This window comes from Dermacentor variabilis, chromosome 1 (genome assembly GCF_050947875.1).
Source record: "Dermacentor variabilis isolate Ectoservices chromosome 1, ASM5094787v1, whole genome shotgun sequence".
NCBI classification, from domain to species: Eukaryota; Metazoa; Arthropoda; class Arachnida; order Ixodida; family Ixodidae; genus Dermacentor; species Dermacentor variabilis.
In genome coordinates, this window is record NC_134568.1 from 264,365,888 (window position 1) to 264,387,117 (window position 21,230).

The 21,230-nt window shown below is 42.8% G+C and overlaps 1 protein-coding gene across 7 annotated transcripts in view; it reads right to left on the bottom strand.

Annotated features, from left to right (window-relative positions):
- Positions 1–6,653: 6,653 nt before the first annotated feature.
- Positions 6,654–21,230, bottom strand: part of LOC142563869 (eukaryotic translation initiation factor 4E-binding protein Mextli-like) — a 96,286-nt gene continuing 81,709 nt past the window's right edge. For 6 of the 7 annotated variants that reach the window (XM_075674587.1, XM_075674551.1, XM_075674578.1 and 3 more), the window contains 2 exons: positions 12,917–13,049; positions 6,654–10,197 (listed from right to left, as the gene is read on the bottom strand). In XM_075674587.1, the coding sequence (XP_075530702.1) occupies positions 10,178–10,197; positions 12,917–13,049 (153 nt within the window). In that variant the 3' untranslated portion in view covers positions 6,654–10,177. The remainder of the gene's footprint in view (positions 10,198–12,916; positions 13,050–21,230) is intronic. The other variant, XM_075674596.1, reaches the window with a different exon arrangement.

The window sequence follows — 21,230 nt, forward strand, 5'->3', positions numbered from 1 at the left end:
GCATTTTAGAAATAAAGGATTTTCAAGGATCGCTACAAACCCTGGATTCTAGCACCTAAATAATTTTACAAGCTTATTTTGGCATGGAGTTAGGAAATTCATGCTTTCTAGCTAACGCTGCACTATCTCTGTACAGTGAAGCCACGAGAGCGCAACTATATTGGAGTAAAGAAAAATACTGAAAGCTTTTAATACCACTCTTCTTTTTTTCTATGGAGCTTCGTAATGCCTAGTTAAGCTTACGAATGTGCCTGTTTTTGGCGGGCGTTTCTTCGACATTTTCTGGAAGAAGCAGATGTCTAGCCCCCGTATTCAGAAATGTATCTTAATACAAAGCTCATGCTTGACTTGATATAAACGACGCCTGGTGCGAACGTCCCCGAAGACGCTCACTGCCTTTCTTTTGGTGCGTTCACGACTTGCGTCGTTTAGATCAAGTCAAGCATGGGCTTCAAGTTATGATGCATTTCTGCATATGGGGGTAAGCGTGCACAATTCCGGGCAACGCACTGTGACATTGACACTGAGAGAAAACGGGGAAAACAGAGTTAACCACTTATGCTCCTAAACTTTCGCGTACCTGTGGTATGCGTGTATCGTGGAAGAAGAAGCAGCGCAAACACAAGGACGAAAAAAAGCATCAACCACACCAGCGCTTCGTGGTGTGGCATGTTTTTGCGTCGTCCTTGTGTTGCGCTGTTTCTTCTAAAATGCTCAACCAGCTAGCCGGCAAGTCCATCCTGTGCATATATAAATTGAACACACGCATGACTGTAGATGGTCTTCGAAGCTTTTAGAACGAGCACTGCCACAGGATACGAGCAGTGCACGCGTAACAAGTGGACACATTAGTCATTTAAACATGCGTGCCAATGCATTTGACGCGGCTATCGGCATAAGCAGTCTCCAAATGCTGGAATGCATGCGCTTCAAAACGCTAACGATCCGCTGCTAATGCAGGACAACAGCTCACAGCGGACTGAACCAAACTCCAAACTAATGCACTTGAAAAGAACGCCTACACGGCAGCGTGAGGCACGTCGAAATGCCTGGTACTGGCGTCGCAGTTGCTCACCAGTATACGCGCGAATTAAATTCACATACGTGGATGGTTGGCGCAATACTTTGTATCTGCGTATTTTGAGAACATGGACTGGAGAAGCACTCGATCATGAGCTGAACGGCACATTTGTTATTTTCCTGCGGTGACGACAAGCCGTGAATAGTTCTCACGTTGTCGTCTACGTTGTCTTCCTTCGTTAGTCGTAGCAAGGAATGGAAATGATGCAAACGCACACGTATTCCAGTACACAACAGCACAGCACACTGCAGAGAAACCCCACCCACCGCAGCCGATTCATCAAATACGTTTGGTATATATATAACCTCTAAAGGAACACGACTGGGCGGAGCGGCGCTGTGGTGTAATGGTTATGATGTGTGTTTTGAAGTGTACAAATGCGAGTGTACGCGGGTTCGAATTCACATGATGTATAGAGCATTGTGATTCTTGATAAGTATGTGATTCCCTTGACAATTGTATTCTAATTAGATTGTGTGACTCCTGATTGTGAAATTTGCGAAGATATTTGCAGATTAAGTGAATTCGCTTTTTTTTTCTCCTCAGTGGCGTTCGTGACGCATACGCATAGGCCGCTTCATAGCAGTCACGCCTCACGGTAGGCAGCAAATAGCCAGGAAAAAATGACTTTAAAATCCTGCATAACTTTGCTCACGCCTATTCTGAAGGCCGCTTGGAATCGGGCCAGTGTCTCTGAGGAGCCGCCTACGGAACAGTATATCAGCGGCCCTAATTTGATCTGATTTCCTGCCTGCATGCGTGACCAGGACTTGGCTAAGAGGGTATTGGGAAGAGTACTAGCACTCTGTTCTGAAGGAGTACAAGCACTCTGTTTGGGGGAGTAGAAGTACTCGGTCTGGCGGTGTACTATCAACCCTGCGGGGAGAGTATTAGCACTCTGCAGAAGAGTACTAGCACTCCCTGTGGGAAGAGTATTATCACTCTGCGGAAGAGTACTAGGAATCCCTTGCGGTGGAGTAACAAAACTCTGTCAGGAGGAGTTGACCTACTCTCTCTCAAAGAGGGTCGATCTACTCTCGAAAAGAGAGTGAAATATGGGACAAGCAGCTACTCCCTCAATGAGAGTGCCCGGCACTCCCTTACTTTTTAGAGTGTGAGAAGCATAGCTGATTGCGTCCATATCACATGCTCGAACACCTGAAAAGGAAATTTTTAACAAAGGCGGTGTTTGATCCGACCACATTGAACTTTGCAGAGAGTTTCCATGTCGTACCACCAATTCTCACTAAATTTGGCCTGATGCCTTTTATTGTTCTGCCAGGGCAGCGTGCTCAATTTTTGCGACATGCTCATAGCACTCTATAGTGTGCTTGCATAAATAATTTACTGCGAAAGCCAATATTACCCATCTATTTTAAATTTTATCCGCACATTACCAATTGCCTTATCCTTATAGTTACCAAACATAATGAAGCAATGAAGTTGCCTCCTTCAGTGGAGTCACCACGTAAGCCTAATATCCATTCTTGGGCAGCGCACATAAAAATGAACCATGAGAAATACAGGACAAGCGCTGCTGTATATAGGCATTGATTACACTCTAAGAACAGTTTACACCCTTTGGATTGCCCCTTCTGCCACACAAAAATAATCGTCATCTGCCTTGATGCGCTTCCTTTCTTTATCGCTGCAAACCCGGAACTTTCCAGTGACGAACGGCACGCGCGTTATCAGAAGGGGCACTCCAAAGGGTGTAAACTGTTCTGTGCTGATAACGCGCGTGCCATTCGTTACTGGAAAGTTCTGGGCTCGCAGCGATAAAGAAAGGAAACGCATAAAGGCAGATGACGATTACTTTTGTGTGGCAGAAGGGGCAAGCCAAAGGGTGTAAACTGTTCTTAGAGTGTATGAAAGTAATGTGGACGATGTGCAATATATATATATATATATATATATATATATATATATATATATATATATATATATATATATATATATATATATATATATATCACGTGTAATCATGAGGCTTCAATAATTATTCGTAATGCTCTTAACTCTTTCGCTTTCGTTACCACGCCTATTCAAATAGATCACCGGTGATCGATGCTTTAGATCGCCGATTTCGACATGTTGGTGCCATTTCTTATTAACTTAAGGACATCCAGTAGTTAGTACAGGCACTGCACTTTCAGTATCAGTTTAAATTATATAGCCGGCTTTGCCGTCCGGCAGTGCTGAGCGGTGATAATTAACCGAAAATGACGCCAGTTGGTTCACTATAGTGAGCTTTGGTTTGGAGTCCCGAGTCGTTTTATTCCGCCAAAGTGCATTTCTGAAGGTGCGCCGCATGTCCAACATGTGGACCCGGCAATTTCAACCAGTTTGCAAGAGTTTCCAAGAGCAAGGGGCGCTGCCGGCTTCACTGCGCAGTTATCGAAAGTCGCTTCCACGTTGTCGTCCCGCGCGGCTAGCAGCTGCGTGGCGAGAAAAGCGTCGTGCTCGAAACTGTGCTGCACCCGCGCTTCAACTTAGTGATGAGGACTCGAGTTATGATTCCGAAGATGACAGCAAAGCAGATTTAAGCTCTGATGGCGACGATGTTTCGAGTCAGCATGGGAGACCCGCAGCTGTTCGACGGCGAGTTTCGATCCTTTACGGGCTTGAGCGGTCTCCTTCCTTGTGCGCGCCTATCTGCCGGTCTTTTTGCACGACCTAAGAGCTCCACTGATTATCTTCAGGGTGCATACTTCGCTTGGCTATGATGTGCTGCCATTGGCAGCAAATAAACTTCCGTTCACGCCAAGAAGGCCGCCCGTAGCACATCTCGGTCCAGCACTATATGCGGACCAGCGCAAGACAGTTTACAACTACGTGGGACTTCTTTCAACTCTTCTACTCTGCAGAGGTTATATAGACAATCTGCAAAAATGCAAACAGATATGCTTGGATGCATATTCTTGTAGTTGCCTAGCTACGCCGAGAATCATCGGTCCTTGAAGAGGTGCACGACTCTTATAGACGAACTGGTGAAGTGCGTTCGTTGGACCATCCCGAGAAGATGCCGAAGAGGCGGTACTGCAAAATGTGTCACGAGGGCCGCAAAGTTGAACAAAAACGAGACGTTTTGTGGGAAAAGCGCGGAATGCATCCATGCTATACAAAATCTAGGAACGGCTTCACCGCATGGCATGAGCGATGAACCGGTCTTAGTTTCTTTAATGTTTCCCAAGAACGGCGGTGTACTGTGCATCCATTTTTTCAGACACTATTCCTGGGTTATTTAGCTTTGAAATGTGTATTCTGAATTTCCTTTGATAATAATGTTATTGTAGATATCATGCTTTTTATTGTTTTTATCAATTGGCAGCACAAATGGTGCATTCTAGATTTTTTGTTATACCTAATAATTTTTTTTGGCAACGTATGGTTTTGGAAATAGCATTTCATCATGCACAATATGCCATGCTGCAGTGTGTGGTAGAATAGTTTTTGTAGTGGCGAATATTTTTTCGAGACCTATAAAAACCGACCATTTTCTCGCAGTAACGAAAGAGTTAAATAAGCTAAAGAACATACAACTTGACACAGTGCACTTAAAATACGGTCTATTTCTTCAAAGTATAAAATATCTCAAACGCAGACTTTTCTTGGGTCACGGGGAAATTTAGCTAATAGCAGCGTACGTGATACCTTCACATACGTGCTCGCAGTATTAGAGCACAGCTTTTAGGCACCCGTTGCTGGGTTGAACGTCGGCATCCAATTGGGTGTCTGCAAAAAGTTCTGCGGACGCCCTTGGATCACTCATCTTTTACAACTGCACACAGCTCTTCGTACGTTGCCGGCTCACAAATGTGCTGTAGAACAATGTCCGGTACTTGGGGCAAGATTCCTCCAGCGCCTCATAGTAATGATTCAATCATGTTCCGAATATAATTAAAAAGGAAAGAAAGAGGGGTTGGGGAATAGAGACTGAATACTTCGACTGCCCGATTTCATGATGATGATGACCTTGATTTGTCTGGCGCATACCCACTCACGGGGACTGGCCAAGAGTCGCGCAGACTTCACATATGTGCTCAGGTAACAAATTTATAAATACATAATTTTAATGCATAAACTAAAGCAAGGAAAGTTCAAAACGATTCAGTAGACAGTCATTCAATTAAAAAGTGCTGATTGTTGTCCGGTACTTCAGGCAGGTCCTGGCTAAATTCATCCAGCGCCTCAGTAATGATTCATGTCCGGACTATAATTAACAAAGAAAAAATAGAGGGGTAGGGGAAAAGGGACTGAAGCACCAAATTCAACTTATCTGCAAGACCCAACAGGTGCAAACTTCCGGTGAGCTGATTAACATTTGCATATGCAACAGCCAGCATGGGTGCCTTCCATTATTACTTATTTACACATACTGCAGGCCAATGTTGTGTCCCAAGCAGGAGGGGTTGTAAACTAAATGACAAGTGAATAACAGACAATGTATGAAGTGAATTCATTAAAGGCACTGAAACATGTTTAATGTGTTAATGTGAAAGTATTAAATGGCACATGAGGCGGAAAATTCGGCATTGCCGGTATGACCAAACAATGGTCCAAGAAAGGCTATGAACCCTTGACCTTTGGTTAATTAAGGTATAGTTCAGGCAGTGCAACCCGCGTCCTTTGATGAGAGTCGAACCTTCGACCTTTGGTGTTAAGGTGAAGTTAACTACGGCACAGTGAATTAAGGTAGAGTTAAGGCACTCGAACCCACACCCTCTGTTGGGAGTGGATCCCTCGACCTTTGGTGGGAGTCGAACCCACGACTTTGCATTCTGGCAAAATGCCTAAGCTTCGTGCAGTGGTCGCAATGCTTTCGCATTTATCCACGTAGGGATAACCAAGTGCCTCTTGAATTTTTTCTAATTGTACAACATCACTGTTAGATTATGTCGCCTCACAAATCTCCTGCTGGAAAATTTTTTGAATACTTCCTTCAAGCACAAGCTAGACGTAAATTATTGAACTGATGAGCGCCTTTCTATTTTATTTACACTAGCCAATTGAAGCTGCACAGAGGAGAAGGCAAGGGGGCACAAGGGAGCAATGCACCCCATCGCCCCGCCCAAAGGTTAAGCATGAGAAGGCAGGTGGCGGCCGCAGTATCTACACTGCGCTTTTCATTGCAGAGCCGACGCACAGCAGACGCAACTGTCCTTTTAGACCGGCAGTGCGACTATAAAATATTTTTTTAGAGATCACAGACATACATATTTTTTCATTTATTTAAGTCAAATGAGTCACAATTGTGTCACTGTGAATGTTTTCGCAATCACAAAATTGGGCAACAGCTGTTGAGCATCCAACTGCTTGCAACAACACCGCATGACGACATTGTGGAAGCAAGAAGTGATTTTCACTTCCTTTGAGTCTTGACACGAGATTGTAATTTTCCCTGCTGCTCGCATTGCAATAATATTTGGCTCACATGTTCACAAAAGCATTGCTAACAGATCAACAATGTTTTCTTACTGTGTTCAAAAAGTGTTTCAGGATTCCTTTAAAATGCAGGATTCTTGAGGCAGCAGCATCATGAAAGAGGAGAAATGCAGATGAAAAACAGAACTTAAGAATGAACACAATTTATTTGTTCCTGTTCCCGGAAGACTACAGCCGCAGCCATAACCAGACATCATTACATGAACCACGGTACTGGTGGCTACAAATATGCACCATGGCTACAAAATTCACCAGTCTTCATATCACTCACAATATAGTTGTGCATCAGGAGCATGAATACCATAAAAATGGCCACCAAGTTTAAATACAATGTTAAACTAGAGACAAGAAAGTCCACTTAAGAGTAAAATTCACATATACAATCTAAAACCAAATCAGCAATCTAGCTATGTGAATTAAAGGCAATGAACAAAAGCACCAATTCAACAAAAAAGGCAGAGGCAATGAACAAAAGCACCCATTCAACAAAAAAAAGGTATAGCCAGTGTTCACAGCAATTTTTAAAAATGTTTGTAGCTTTCATATAGTTGGCCCAGCATTCACGACTGCGATTTTTGAACTCCAAAACTGGTTCAGGAGGAACTAGAAAATATGAACATAGAACATTCACTGGACCCTGCAGGAACTTTCAAAACAAATATAAAGCAGCACCTGAAAACTGTAATAACCAAAAGTTGCAAGTGAAAAACAAATTGTAACTCAGTGTTTTGTCCACACAGCTAAAGCTGCTGAACCATGCTGAACCCTGTCCAGCACAACCAACTGGTACATTTGCTGCATTTTCTCACAGCTATGACAAGAAGTTATACAGTGTGTTTAAGTTAAAAGTGTCAGTAATTTAATAAAAGTGCTAGGCTAGCTGACAAACGTTGATTGTACAAATAGTTAATGCATTTTGGCAGACACACTTCTTGCAAGTTAGAGTCCACAAATACAGATTTTTTACAACTTTGAAATTTTGCAATTACAGTATATATTAAAAACTTAACAATATCATTCAAAGATAAGGTAATTTTTTTTTTAGTTTTGAAATGGTCAGCAAGTTTCATAATTGGTACGTTAACAGGGAATCAGATTTGGGGACGCAAACCACACCCAGGTTGGCAGGCGCAAACTCAATTGGGGTTGCTTCGTGCTCTTTTGTGCTCACTTTGCTTTCTTTTATATGCCCTGTGGTGTGCGTCCCCTAATGCTCGGGTGTGGCTTGCATCCCTGAAGCTAAAACTTTCCAATTTCACATTCAGAAGTAGAAGCCTTGAGACAAAGACAAACCTCTCATGTTCATAGTTGATTGCTGGAGAAAGCTGAATCGTCTTGTTTTGCCAGACGAAAAAAGGAGCACAGCTATTATAAGCTCTGCCAGATTTCGAGAGTGGTACGCTACGAGAAATCCATGTTAAATTGAGGGTTTCTCAAACTACTGTTTCTGAATGTGATTAGTGTACAGAGTATAAAATTTGATGATGAATATTCCTTTTCAAATACAAACCATCTAGAACAAACAAAACGGAGTTGTCTTCAAATATGATTGTCCTCAAGAATGAATGGAAGGTGTAAAGGCTTCTTTTAAAGCTAGTCCAGCTTAGATGTCTGCATAAAATAAATAGCAATACATAATTTCAAAAATATGATATATGTTTTTAATGTAAACATATATTGTAGTTGCAAAATTAAAACAATCTTTTAGTTGTGTATATGTTTAGCTTACTTCATGAAAATTGTCTGCCAATGCCCATGAATCACTCATGCAAGCAGCATTTGCATAGCTAGCATAGCATATTTTATAAAGTTACTGACCCTTCAATTTGAAGGCACTGAATAACATTAAACACTGGCAATGACGGCTCGGCAGTGCTGCAACTAAAGAGCATAAAACACTGGGCAAGTTGATTTTGCATCGTGAAGAAAAGCAGTACAAACAACAGTACAAGATAATTTCTGGGAAGAAAGGCAAATGAACTTTAGTAATGCAAATGACAGTATACTTCAAAAATGTTTTTTTTTCGTGTATTACAAATGCTCCAATATTTCTTGTGCACATTGAGAATAATTTGACTGCTACCTTAAAAGAAGAATGCATTGCACTTGCAAGTGCTACAGTGCGATTTCAAATTCTTGCCAGTTTCAAATTCCATTGTGCTGACAAGCTCATGAATCTTGTCAATAATGGACTGCATGGTGTTTTGTCAACGAGGCACTTGACGATCCACTTTCATGCCTAAGGCACTAGCTTATGTGGAGCACTGAAAACAATTCTTAGCAAGTATGATACATTATGCACATACAAGCCCTTAGTGTCATTTTTCCTACTTACTCCTAAGTTGGAGATCCAGACATCTTTGCCCAGAAAGTTGACAACTCTTACCCTTAGGAGATACCTGTAAACATTGAGGTGAAGGTCCAACAGCTAATTGAAGCTGGGTACCACAATGCACATTTTCTGAGCACCTCCTTTCAACAAAACAGCAGGAGTAAGGTAAGAGGAAAAATACTATCTGCAGCTGCTACAATGGACATCCATCTTGATTTCAGTGCCCCAGTTGAGCTTAGCACACACTTCCAGAATGTGGACAGTCAAGCCCAGCCAAACACATTAAGCTGGACACAAAACATACATTCCAACTGCTATTATTAGATATCCCTGCCTTTTTTGCAAGTCATCATCTGTTAGGTGAACAGGGTGCTGCATCAGTGACACTTCAAAACCCACCAGCGCATTGCAAAAGACAACAGGCTGCAATTTAGTCATGCAGTGCCACATTTGCCAAACAATCAATTTCTTTACAATGTGACAATCGGGAAGAGAGTCGCTTAACCAATGCATGTGGATTATTTTAGAACCAACCATTTACCATTCACCAAAAAGGACATAAGGAGCTTATCTGTCCTAGCTTTACTTCACTTTGTGCTGGTATTTGCCTTTAATTTCTCATCAACCTTTTTTTTTCTTTATGTCATGCTGCCTTGTTTCAGGAGGAAAAAGATTTTGCTGCTCGTCACTATAGTGCGAGTTTTATTTTTTGCTCTTTTTTTTGTTTGTAAATCCTACTTTTCTATACAATTGTTCTCAAGAATGAATGGGAGATGTAAAGGCTTCTTTTAAAGCTATTACAGCTTTTAAATGCCCACATAAAATAAATAGTGACACACAATCCCAAAAAGTAATTTCAAGAGATGTAGAAAAACACACCATACACAAAAAAAGCACACATTTAGATCAGCAGTCTTGTACACAAGTACAATCAATCAACATAATTGTAAATGACATCAAGACAGACAGAAAGCTAATGCAACAGATGAAGGAACAATTTATCAAAATAAAGTCTTTCAGCTGATTTAAGGTTTATTAAGTTGTTTGCATTTAGGTCAACACTACATGTCTGATGCTATTAAATTCAAACACGATACATTTCTTCCAGTCACTGTAAAGCAAAGCAGCCTTTTGCAGAACATAAACCATCATTAGAACATAACCACAACCTGAAATTGCAACTGTGAAGAGCAAACCTTTCTGAATATATAACTTTGTTAAGACCTTTGGTAATAAGCTGTTTTGGAACAATGATCAGCCCTGTCCTGGGCATTCAGCTTCAGCAGCCATGGTCAACATTTCTCTCTTGGTGTCAGTCTTCACACGATGAACGATGAACCTGTGCATCAGAAGGTGTTCAACACAGAAAAGTGCCCACGCCATAAGTAAACCAATCAAACAAAATTCAACACAAACATTCTGAAAACTAAGAATTAAAATTTTGAGCTTTCTATTACCTCAAAGCAGGAACACAAGCTGTCATCAAGCAAAGACTTCTGGAAACATGGGTACACTAAGGAGATGCCTTTAAGAGGCCCTATTTGGTGCATGGAAATCATGCAGGCATTTTGCAAGCAAGGATATAAGATTCATTGTAAATGTAACTGCAGTCGCTGGACAGCTTTGTGGCACCGCCACTGACCCCATCGACCTAATACATAAGGACAACCGAAAATTCAGGCACCTTACAGCATGCCATTCGATAATATGGATTCTGCCTGCACGACTGTTGGCTCATTCAGCCACGGAGTTTAGCAGAAAGAGCTATATTTTTGTGTATGCAAGTTGCCGGCACAGTCGCTGGAATGTCCTTGTAATTGAGTGAAGCCTTTTCAATTCAGTGGTCACCAACTTAGCACGAACCATGTGCCAAGCCAAGCCACTCAAATGTAAAGGCTGCATTGGCAATTTGTTGGGCAAAGTTCCAAGCATCCAATGTATGTTCTTTCATGTTAAACAGCAACACAGTCCTGGGCGACTCCTCTGATCACTATTATGCAGTTTTGTCGCACGAATCATCAAGCAGCCTCAAACGATGCCAATTCTACCCTCTATGTCTGCACAGTTGTGAGCAGCAATGAGCAAAGTGCTGGACAGTGACTGTTGTGAAAAGCTAGCAATCTTTGGCTACGGGAGTGCAGTGTACCTCTTTTTAAATTGCCAGGGGATGGAGATTCTGTCCATGTGGTGACTGTACTTTTGTCGATCTGCAGTTACAACACAACAATGGTCGAAGCATGGACTAATAGTCTACCTGTTGTGACGACATGGCAATGTTGAAATATGGACTTACCAAGTCCATATGTGGACTAACGAAGACCAAGTGTATGTGCATGTAACAATGCACTGACTAGCTTTTTTTGGCCATGCATAAAATAAAGACGCTTACTTTCTAGTGATTATATTCTCACATTTATTCCGGCTTTTGGACGGTCCCTGCTGAGTGTGAATTTTCAGTTGGTGACTTAGTTTACTGCTCACAAAGTTGGGAGAAGCTGTTGCACTCTTTGAATTCAATTGTATATTTTGTAAAATAAATTTAATATTTGTACCACGCTAAAATATGCAAATGCCGTGACCATTATTGTTTACTAGTTTCATGTTAGATACAGGCTGTCAAAGTACTTGCTGCCTTTAGCCAAGTTAAGGCCTTTCAATGATGGGTTTTAGTATGTGTAATAAAAAACAAGGGTAAAGCAGCAGTAATATTTAGCTCGTATCTGATTACTGGGAGCAAGGCGGCACGCACGGAGGGAGGGAAAATATTTTCTTTCAGATGACACATCATGGAAAACATAATGCACAGTTTTAAGTTTCCTTTGCTGCCAACCATGGCATTTTTACAGTTCTTGGGCATGGTGCAGGAGTGTTATGCTGACTTGTGCTTTCAGGCTCAGCTGCCAAAACATGATTTGAGGGTGGACACATATAAGTAGCATTCATGACTGTGAAAAGCAGGTGTAAAAAATCACAGACACAAGAGATGAAAAGGGCAACAAAAAAAAAGGTGAATATCCCTTGAAATGTCGCACAAATGAAAGAACCAAAACTATGTGCGCATGCGCTGGCAACAGCAGCGCCAACCTGTCAACTATGGACACACATGTTTATCCTGAACATAGCGGTTCAGGCATTCCAATTCTTTGTAGAAGAAACCCAAAGGCTAGCTGGCACACACGTGCTACTACAATCAGCACTGCTATAATGCACCTTAACCATAAGACACACATTTTCATTCCTGCATCTGAACATAACTTCTACTATTTTCAAATGTGCAACTACACATGCAGCAGTATGAGAGAAGGCTGCACAGTGTTCCGACAAAGACCACTTGTGCTCATTCAATCCTTGAAGTAACAACCTGTTTGCCTTACATAAAAATGACTGCAACTAATACCTTTTCATCTCATGTTCATATTTATTTTTATGCCTGCTTTCACAATTGCTAACTTTTACTGAACTTCTCAGCTTCCTGCATTAAAAGCGGCCTGTTAGCATGTGTAATGAAATAATGTGCTAATGTAATTGTTGTGCTCTATTCTGATGTCACCGTGACACCATCCCTTCCCTCTAACACCACAGAACTTGACTTTTGTAAAACATGTGAATTAAACAACACTTTTATCAAGAACGCTATTTCATAGAGAAAACTCAGGCAACAAATAATTAAGCTTTGCTATTAACACATCAAAGCACACAATGCATGCACCTGCACTTGAGCATGTGATAGTGAAAAAAGATAATAGTGAGAGCATCACAGGTCACTGGTGAAAACATTGAAGTTGTCCTGATTAAAAATTCTTATACATTTTGTCAGTTACTCCATAAAAAAGTTTTCACTGTTATCAGCTGTGTCCAGACTACGTAATCCTCCCAGCGCATGATCTACACATAGTGCCTTGAGGAACAAATCATGCCCAAGAAAATCACAGCAAAAGGAGCATATTACAAACTTTTGTTAGGTCATTTAGAATGAGTGTTATGACCTAGATATATTTTTAAATGGTAAAAACACAAGGTGCTTTCATTCCACATTAGAAATAATCTTCAGGCAACACCTGGGTCATCCATCTCCAACACATCAGAACGCGGTGGTGTGGAGGAAACCGGAGAACTTGACACAAAGTCGGAGACTGAGGCCTGACGCATCATCCGTTGCCGGAACCCATCAGAGTCAAAAGGGGTGATGTGCTAAGATAGGAAGAAAATGAATTATGAAAGTGAAGCCACTAAACATAGCTCTGTTCAGACAGCACCTTATTTTTTTTGACAGACCAACTAGTATATGCCACGCCACTCGTATGCTAGCCAAGCAAGTTCAATAACAAGTATAATCAATATCATCGAAACATTGGAAGCTTGGATGACCATAAGAAAAGTGCAAAACATGCACAGGCCCAACAAACATTGACATGATCATTCGACTATAAGCTCAAAGGGGGACCAGATATGAATTGACAGCAAGCAAAATGTAGCAAAAGCTTGCAAAAAGCAGCAAAAACAGGTTTGAGCCACATGGTGGGTAAGGATAGCTACTAAAAAACAAAGGAGGGGCACATTTCACAATGCATCAAGCAAGTGAGATATTTCATGATGGATGCACTATTCAAGCAAACATATGGCAAACATATGCAGTGGACATGCATGCAGTGTGGAAAAGAAGACTGTTTGGAATTCAAGCACGCCACGTGCCACGATTGCAAAACAATGCCACAGAAGACATGCAGTACAAATGCTGCTACAGGACCTGTATTGGCATGCACTAAAATGATATTTTCAATGATATGAACTCAACGAAAAGCAAAGCAATGCCTGACTTAATAAAATCAAATTCGTATGCCCCGTGATGAACTGCCAGTTATAAAAATCCTATATGCTTCAGCTGAGCACTGCTCAATGCAAGATAGCAAAACAACTTATAACAAACTTGAAACATTTTTATGCTGCAAAATAAAGAGAACATTTTCTAAACTTCACACAATGGTTACAAGTATGGAACGCGAATGTTCAAGCGTTAGCTGTGGTGTGGGTTAGGCGCTTTCGCTCCCAATTTCAAGCTTGCCACATTGCTTGGGGGTCTAAAGGTCCTGCTACCTCCATGACAATTCGGTGTAAAGAATATGTTATAGCATTCTGGTTTAAACTACCACGCTCCTCTATAACGCTTCAGTGCTCACCGGCTTTTTAAGCACATACTGGCGCAGTTGGGCACGCAGCAGCATACCGAGCAAGCCACCATCACTGACACTCCTGTAAACACTACCTCGTTAATGTGATGCTGCATAAAATACCTGTGCCCCCACTGACTCATGAAGACAGAAATTAGGTCTGAACATGACAAAACTTCCACAATACTGCAAGCGAAATCGAAGAGTTCTATTGTCTGGAAAGCACGGAAGGCAAGACCATTGTGTGGTCTTGCAGGGAACCAAATGTTGCATTGCGTGACCGAACTCTCCTCTCAATGGTGGGTGTGCACTTCCACCAATGGAAGTCCCTTTTGGCAAGCTGCTAAGGTCTGCACTGCACTGCTCTCTCTCTCTCTCTGCAGACACCGCCCACATGAAATTGAGGAATCAGCTAACAAAACCTAGATTTTAAAAGAAAAAGTTGACCGCCGTTTCACTACTGTGAGGAGGGGTGCCAGCGAAGCTCAGGATCCGCAGCTCTTCGTTGTTGTAATGGCTTGGCTTTGCGCTCCCTCACGCGAGGTCGGCACTTCGATGACGAGCCCTTTCTCGAGCGAGTTTCTGGTGGCATTCATGAAATGTCGCCAGTTCTTAGGTCAAACGCACAATGCGCGGCACGCTCCCACTGCCATTCCTTCTACTCAGCCAGCTCTTCGGCAAAACGAACCAAACGCGGCCTCCCCATCAGACTGCAGGGCCTGAACTGGCAGTAAATGGTGGTAAACGGCGGGCACGAGGCGAGCGAACACGCGATCACGCCCTTTCCCTCCTCTAGAGGGAGGGGACGCGTGTAATTGGCTCGCGTCTTGTGCTGCGTCTACTTTTTCATGCATATAAAACTCCGCTTTTAAGGATGCGCATGATGAATCGACAGTGGCTTGATCGGTTAGTGTGGTGGTCTCGCAACCCAGAGGTCAGTGGTTCGAATCCACAGCCCGACAAGGACTTATTTTCGCATTTTCGCGCGGGTTGAGTTTTTTCATACGGCAACACCAACACCGATGCCGACACGAGTGAGGCAATACAAGCTTCGCTTGGAAAGTATCCAATAACGACATAAAGCTCGATACCCTACTCTCTTGTGTACAGTACTACAGTTCAATAAAACTGTTTCCTCTAAATCTAAAAAAAAAAAAAAAAAAACGCAGTAGCAATACATGCTCATGTCTAGCTGCCTAAGGAAGTTCTTTCATGTGGTGTTTGCAAAGAAAATTTAAAAAAGGGACGAAGAAAATAATAATAATAAATAATTAAACGAAAGAATGGAAAAAAGCATATAGCAGCAACAAGTGCCTGAACAACACAGAAAAGAACATGCAAGCTAACATATGCATTCCTTAAGCAAAGGCAGGCAGTGGGCAGAAACACACATTCAGGAGCTATGACATATAATAGGCCACAAAACAAGAATTGAACACAAATGCAAGCATTTTCCAAAGTTCCGAGAACGCACATATGCACATTGACTAAAATCTATTGTTGAGCCCTACAGTCACATTTCTTTATGATGACGGTTTTTTCTTCTCCTCTACATTTACCTCTGTTATCAAGATTGCACTTACCTATATGTGATAAACACATGGTATCAGAATGTCATTAGACAATAAATGTTACAAGTCCTAGAGTAGGGAATGTACATGATGCCGGCAGCATTAAAAAAAAAATTTAGTTATTACCATTGGTTGATTGAGAACAAGATAATGCTCTGTAACTAATAGAGGTGTGCGAATATTTGAAGCTTTAGAATAACGAATCGAATAGTGTCTTATTTGATTAATTTTATTCAGCCTTCGAATTGAATAGTCACTATTCATAAATGCAAATATTTTTCGAATACTTTTCGAATATTTCAAAATGTCAACTGCCCCTAATTAAACATAAAATAGGAGCAAAAGTACGGTAAGTTTTCACCCCCGCAGGCATAGTATAGACATAAAACATAAGAACTTGCTTAGTGGAGCAGGGGAGCGGGGGGAGTAGTCTGTCAGTGTCCACCTAGTGGACATGCCCATTTCGTCTGCTGATGAAGTGCTGATTGGCTGTGGTTGCATGTCTCCTTCTGACGTGTAACACAGCACAGCTAATCAGAGCTTCAGAAATAGATGAAATGGACATGTCCATTAGGTGGAGACTTACAGAATAGCCCCTCAGGTACGTCGCTTCGGTAGCCATACTTTACAAGCTATATATACAGCGGTAATTCACACTCTCTGAAGAGTCCTGTGAATGCAAAGAAACAACTTGTTTGCTGCTAATGCTCCATTTGTGCTTTTACTATACTACGCTTCATAAAATATCACAAGCATTTAATGACAGAATGTTGCTAACTTGAAGAATACCAGGATGTAAGCATCATTTTATATAAATTGTGAGCCGTTCATTATTCAAGCACTATCTGAAAGCTATTCAATTCAACTCGCTTCTGGTACTATTTGATTCACACTCGATTCAGCCTCAAAAATCCCTATTCACACACCCCTAGTAAATACCTAAGGAGCCAAAAGCCCACAGTGCCATTCGACTCACTGACTGCTGGCTATGCTGTCAGTAGCGACCACTGCCAAGGTGCCTTGCTTTCGCAGACTAAGGTTCACCCAATTAACATTTCACATACTTTTTTAAAGCTTTTTTTCCTGCTTGCCTGCACCTGCCACTTCCATATAAACATTATGGTGGGTCTCCTGTGGCAATCCAGAAGGCAGTCACCTTCACTTTCCAAGGGTTCGACACTTATGACCATGAAGGAAAATACACAGAAGAGGTGCTGTGCCATTTATGCGTTTTTTCTTTTGTGGTCATCAGTTTCATGCTGAGATTTAGTAATTTATCATCTTGCACCAACAGGCCAAGCAACATTTCTTCAGGTTTGGTCACATGTGCTTTAACATAGGAACTTTCGAATATGAATTCATGTGATAAAGCAGGAGTAATACGAGATTTATATGCCTCAAATGCTTAAAAAAAACATGATCAAAATTGGAACATTTCAAAATGTTCCCACTAAAAAATTTTTAATATTTGACTCTTTTGAATAGTGAATTGAATATTGTCTTATTCAATTAGGTCCTCAAATCGAAAAGTCACTATTTGAAAATACAAATACTTTCGAATACTTTGTCATTGACTGCACACAATCAAACAAGAATTACAGGCAAAAATGCTATATATTTCATCCTATTGACAGTGGATATAAAGTAATGCTGCGTCACTTAGGACTTTTCTGGCTTAACACAATCACTTACAATAAAATGTTCTTTAGATACAACATTTGGCAGTGGGTATTGTTTGGTACTACAGTAAAACCTCGTTAAACCATACCTGCTTAAACAGTAGTTTCGTATTAAAAGTAGTAAAGTCAAATCCCCGACTCAGTGGCCATTGAACATAATGCGTTTTGTATCCGCATAAACCGTACCAGCTTATTGCATAGGTATCGGTTAACACGTGGTGTTTCCACTTTTGGTCGTGCAAACACGGTGGTACTTTGTCTCCATCGGGCGGCCCGGCAGAACAACAAGCCTCAGAGATCTGAACGGCCTCCAAGCACCTTGTGCGTTTGCGTGTGAAGCCGCATCAACATCAACATCATTTCAGCGCCGTCCCAGAGAGTGTTGTGGTGTCATGTAAGCGAGGAGTCACGTCATGCCGAAGCTCTGATAAAAAAGACACCGGGTGCTCAGCATAGATGAAAAATTAGACATCGTTCGTGCTGCCGAACGTGACAGGAAGAAGTTGGCGCTTGCACGCGACATGGGTCTACTGTTGACTACGGTGCGTGGCATTTGGAATGTGAAGAAGTTGCTCGGCAGCGCTGCTGTGACCGCAAAGAGATGTCGGCTGCGAGGTTCGACTTTTCGCCATCGTTGCCACTGTTTTGCCGAAGTGTCACCTAGCGGCAGTGATAAGGATGACATGGAAAGCGACAGCACGGGCGATTCAGGCCCGACAGTGGTAGAAGCTGCGCGTTACATCAGCCTCAGGAATGCAATCGTCGTGACGAGAACAGCACCACGCAATGAAAAGGTGCCCCGCGACTTCTGCAACACTACCACGCCTGCGCACAGAGAATATGCAACACTAACGAGGAATCTGCAATGCGAGTGTTTGCAGAGAAGAAGGGGCTGGTTGAAAAGCTGGCTCGCAGCTTCAGTATGTTTGAGGCTGCTGTCGTCGCTGCTAGGCCGCCGCGGCATCGAACGAAAATAACACTTTTGCCGTGCGAAGTACATAAATATTGGATGTTTTTTCCTCTTTCATCACACTCTCTTTTCTGTTTTTGACAGGTAAGTGGGCAATCTCATGCTATTTTGGTTAAGCAGTACTACTGTTTAGTAGTACTGCTTAACGTACTTTTTCCGAGCTCCGGGCAACTATGGTTTAATGATGTTTCACTGTATTTTAAATTCAGGACCAATGTCCTCTCACCAAACTAAATCAGGATATGTTTCATTGTAACATACTTTATTACAATATTGGCACCATCTGCCACAACAATGTTGAGCTAAGGAAAAGGTGTTTTATTAATTGGTCCACAAGGTTACCTTTATAAACTTCACATGATAATGCATGACCACATATTTTCCGAAGAGCCCCAAGTTAGCAAATAATCTGCTAAGTCATTCCCAATGCTCCCTTTGTGCTTTCATGCATCCTTTATAATGTGCAGTGTAATGGCAAACTTTCTACTGTTCCGATTACCAGGATGTCAAAATTGTTTGATGTACAAATAGTCGATTTCGAATCGAATATTGAACGTTCGAATAATTCGATTCGCGAATCCAATATCTAAAATTCGATTTTTCGAACATAAGTACCTTAGGTGAATGACTTGGCCATGCAGGTCGGTGCCCTGATGCGTGCAGCATTCCTACGGTGCACTATCTTTATTGGTATAAGGTTTGCCCAGGTCGTCCAGACCGATTGAAATGATTTAACGCTACGCGAACAGAGGGCACAACAAAAGCAGCGCGGGTGGAAAGCACGGAAGCATGTGTGAAGATCGGGCCAATTAGTCACCGGAAGGCACGCTGATCGCATTGAATACACAAGCTTCATAGATTCGCACAGTTTGGTGCTTTCCACCTACATGCGAGCACACAGACGAACTTGGCACGCATGCTTGCTGTAGTTGCCAGCTGGACGACCACGGATCCAAACGCCACTTCAACAGCCATGAATCTAACTCGTATGTGTTATCTCATGACTGATCCCTGATAAGCCACCCGTAAGAAGATATTAGCAATGAGCTTTCCATGACGGTTTGCGGCCCACTGTCATATCGGCCGGCAGCAAATTTTCGTCCTGACCACACCATTTCGCCACACTGTCTAGCTCGTTAGGACTAATGGGAGCTTCTGCGTCGTCGGGTGTCGGCGAGTAAAGTTAAGCTACCGAATGAACGCAGATCTATTTACAGTGGTCGCATGATCCTTAGAAAGCCAACAAACTGCCTCGCCAATGAACGCAAGTGCATAAGATGACTGTCAATGTTCACGGCTGCCCTCTTTGAAAAATACCGTACGGTGGGCCCTCATTCCAAACGCCGTTCGTAGGCATACAACGCTCGATTTTTCATAGCTTCGAGCTTTGAATGCTAGCTTTGGATTTATGTAGCTGGCTCGAAAATATTGTTATGGAGCGATCCACATGTGGATGAATGCAAGGCTTGGCAGAGCGATAAAGAAGACGATGAGGACACTTGCACGTGGGCCGGATAAGACATCTTCTCTTGCCCTAGCTTTCCTTGCAGATACGGTGGAAACATATCCTTCGCCTACATCTCGCCTCTGCGCTTGTCCAGCAAGTTTGTTGAGCAGCCATGGTCAGTGGAGCCCTGGAATGCGGACACCACCCACTTGACCTCAAGAGCAACAACCTCGATGGTTGAAATAAATGTTTCTCTCTCTCTCGCCTCCGTCACACTGTAGTGGATGTGCGGGGTACATCATGTCTCGCAACGGAACTCCCCAGCGGTCGTCGTTTTGGGCATCTGACTGCAATGGCAGAAGACGCGGAGCTTACATCAGTGCCTGCCACTTCAACGGTCATGCTGGTGTAACTCTGGGATCATGGCACGTTCTGCGGTTCCAGTGAAGTGAATGTTGAAGACTAGCTGGCAGAGTATGAACGCGCGAGTGCTAATCGATGGGGCCCTACCCTATGCTGGCAAATATTATATTCTATCTTAAAGGCACTGCGAAAGTATGGCTCGATAACCACGAAGCTGAGATCGGGAGCTGGGACATCTGCAAAGAAAAACTACGAGACTTGTTAGGGAAGCCCGCTGGCTGAAAGATCGCACCAAAAAAGATTCTCATGTTACGTGTGCAGATGTCTACAAAACCCAACGTCTTGTACTACATCTTGTGCATAGAAGATGTGTTATTGCTATGCCGAAAGGCCAATGCCAAGATGACGGAGGATGACAAGGTTGGGCATATCTTGAAAGGGATCGCCAATGATGCCTTCAACCTTTTAATGTGCAAAAATTTCTCTACGGTCGACGCTATTATAAAGGAGTGCCGGCGCTCTGAGCAGGCTAAAAGCCGGCACAATGGCCACGCGTTTTTCCGGCTTCCCAATACGGTGGCAACGTCCTCTTGCGAAGACCATTTGGCAGCATAGCCGTCAGTTCCACCAGATCAGCTGACACGGATAGTGCGCCGTAAACTTGAGGTCATGACCCCTGCCCCAGTTCACGCCGATGACTCAAGCTCGATTATGACTCCCCATGTCCAAGCCATTGCATGGCAGGAGCTTGCCAACATGGGCAGTCACTCTCTTTGCACCATAGCCAGCCCAACACAAACTTTATGGCATGTGACCCTATCCTATCGAGAGCAGCGATTTCCTATACAATATCACGACCCTGCTGTGTGGAGAACCTCTGACAATCGACCGATACGCTTTCTCACCTTATCGGCTACATCGGCCGTTACTGCATCACCCAGTGGCCCTCGCTGCCTTGAACGCCGTCAACCCCTTACCGCCATCCAGACAGCAACCGCTTCCCACCTTCAATCCACTCGTATTTCCCCAACACCGATGGTCCCACAAGGATATAGTCACTCGCTGTCACCGCGTGCTCACCAACACCACAAATCCTCCTCTAACGCTGCCGACGAGACGAAGCCTGTGAGACGGTGATGTTGATGGCATCGCTATTTCAGAGCTCATTGACAGC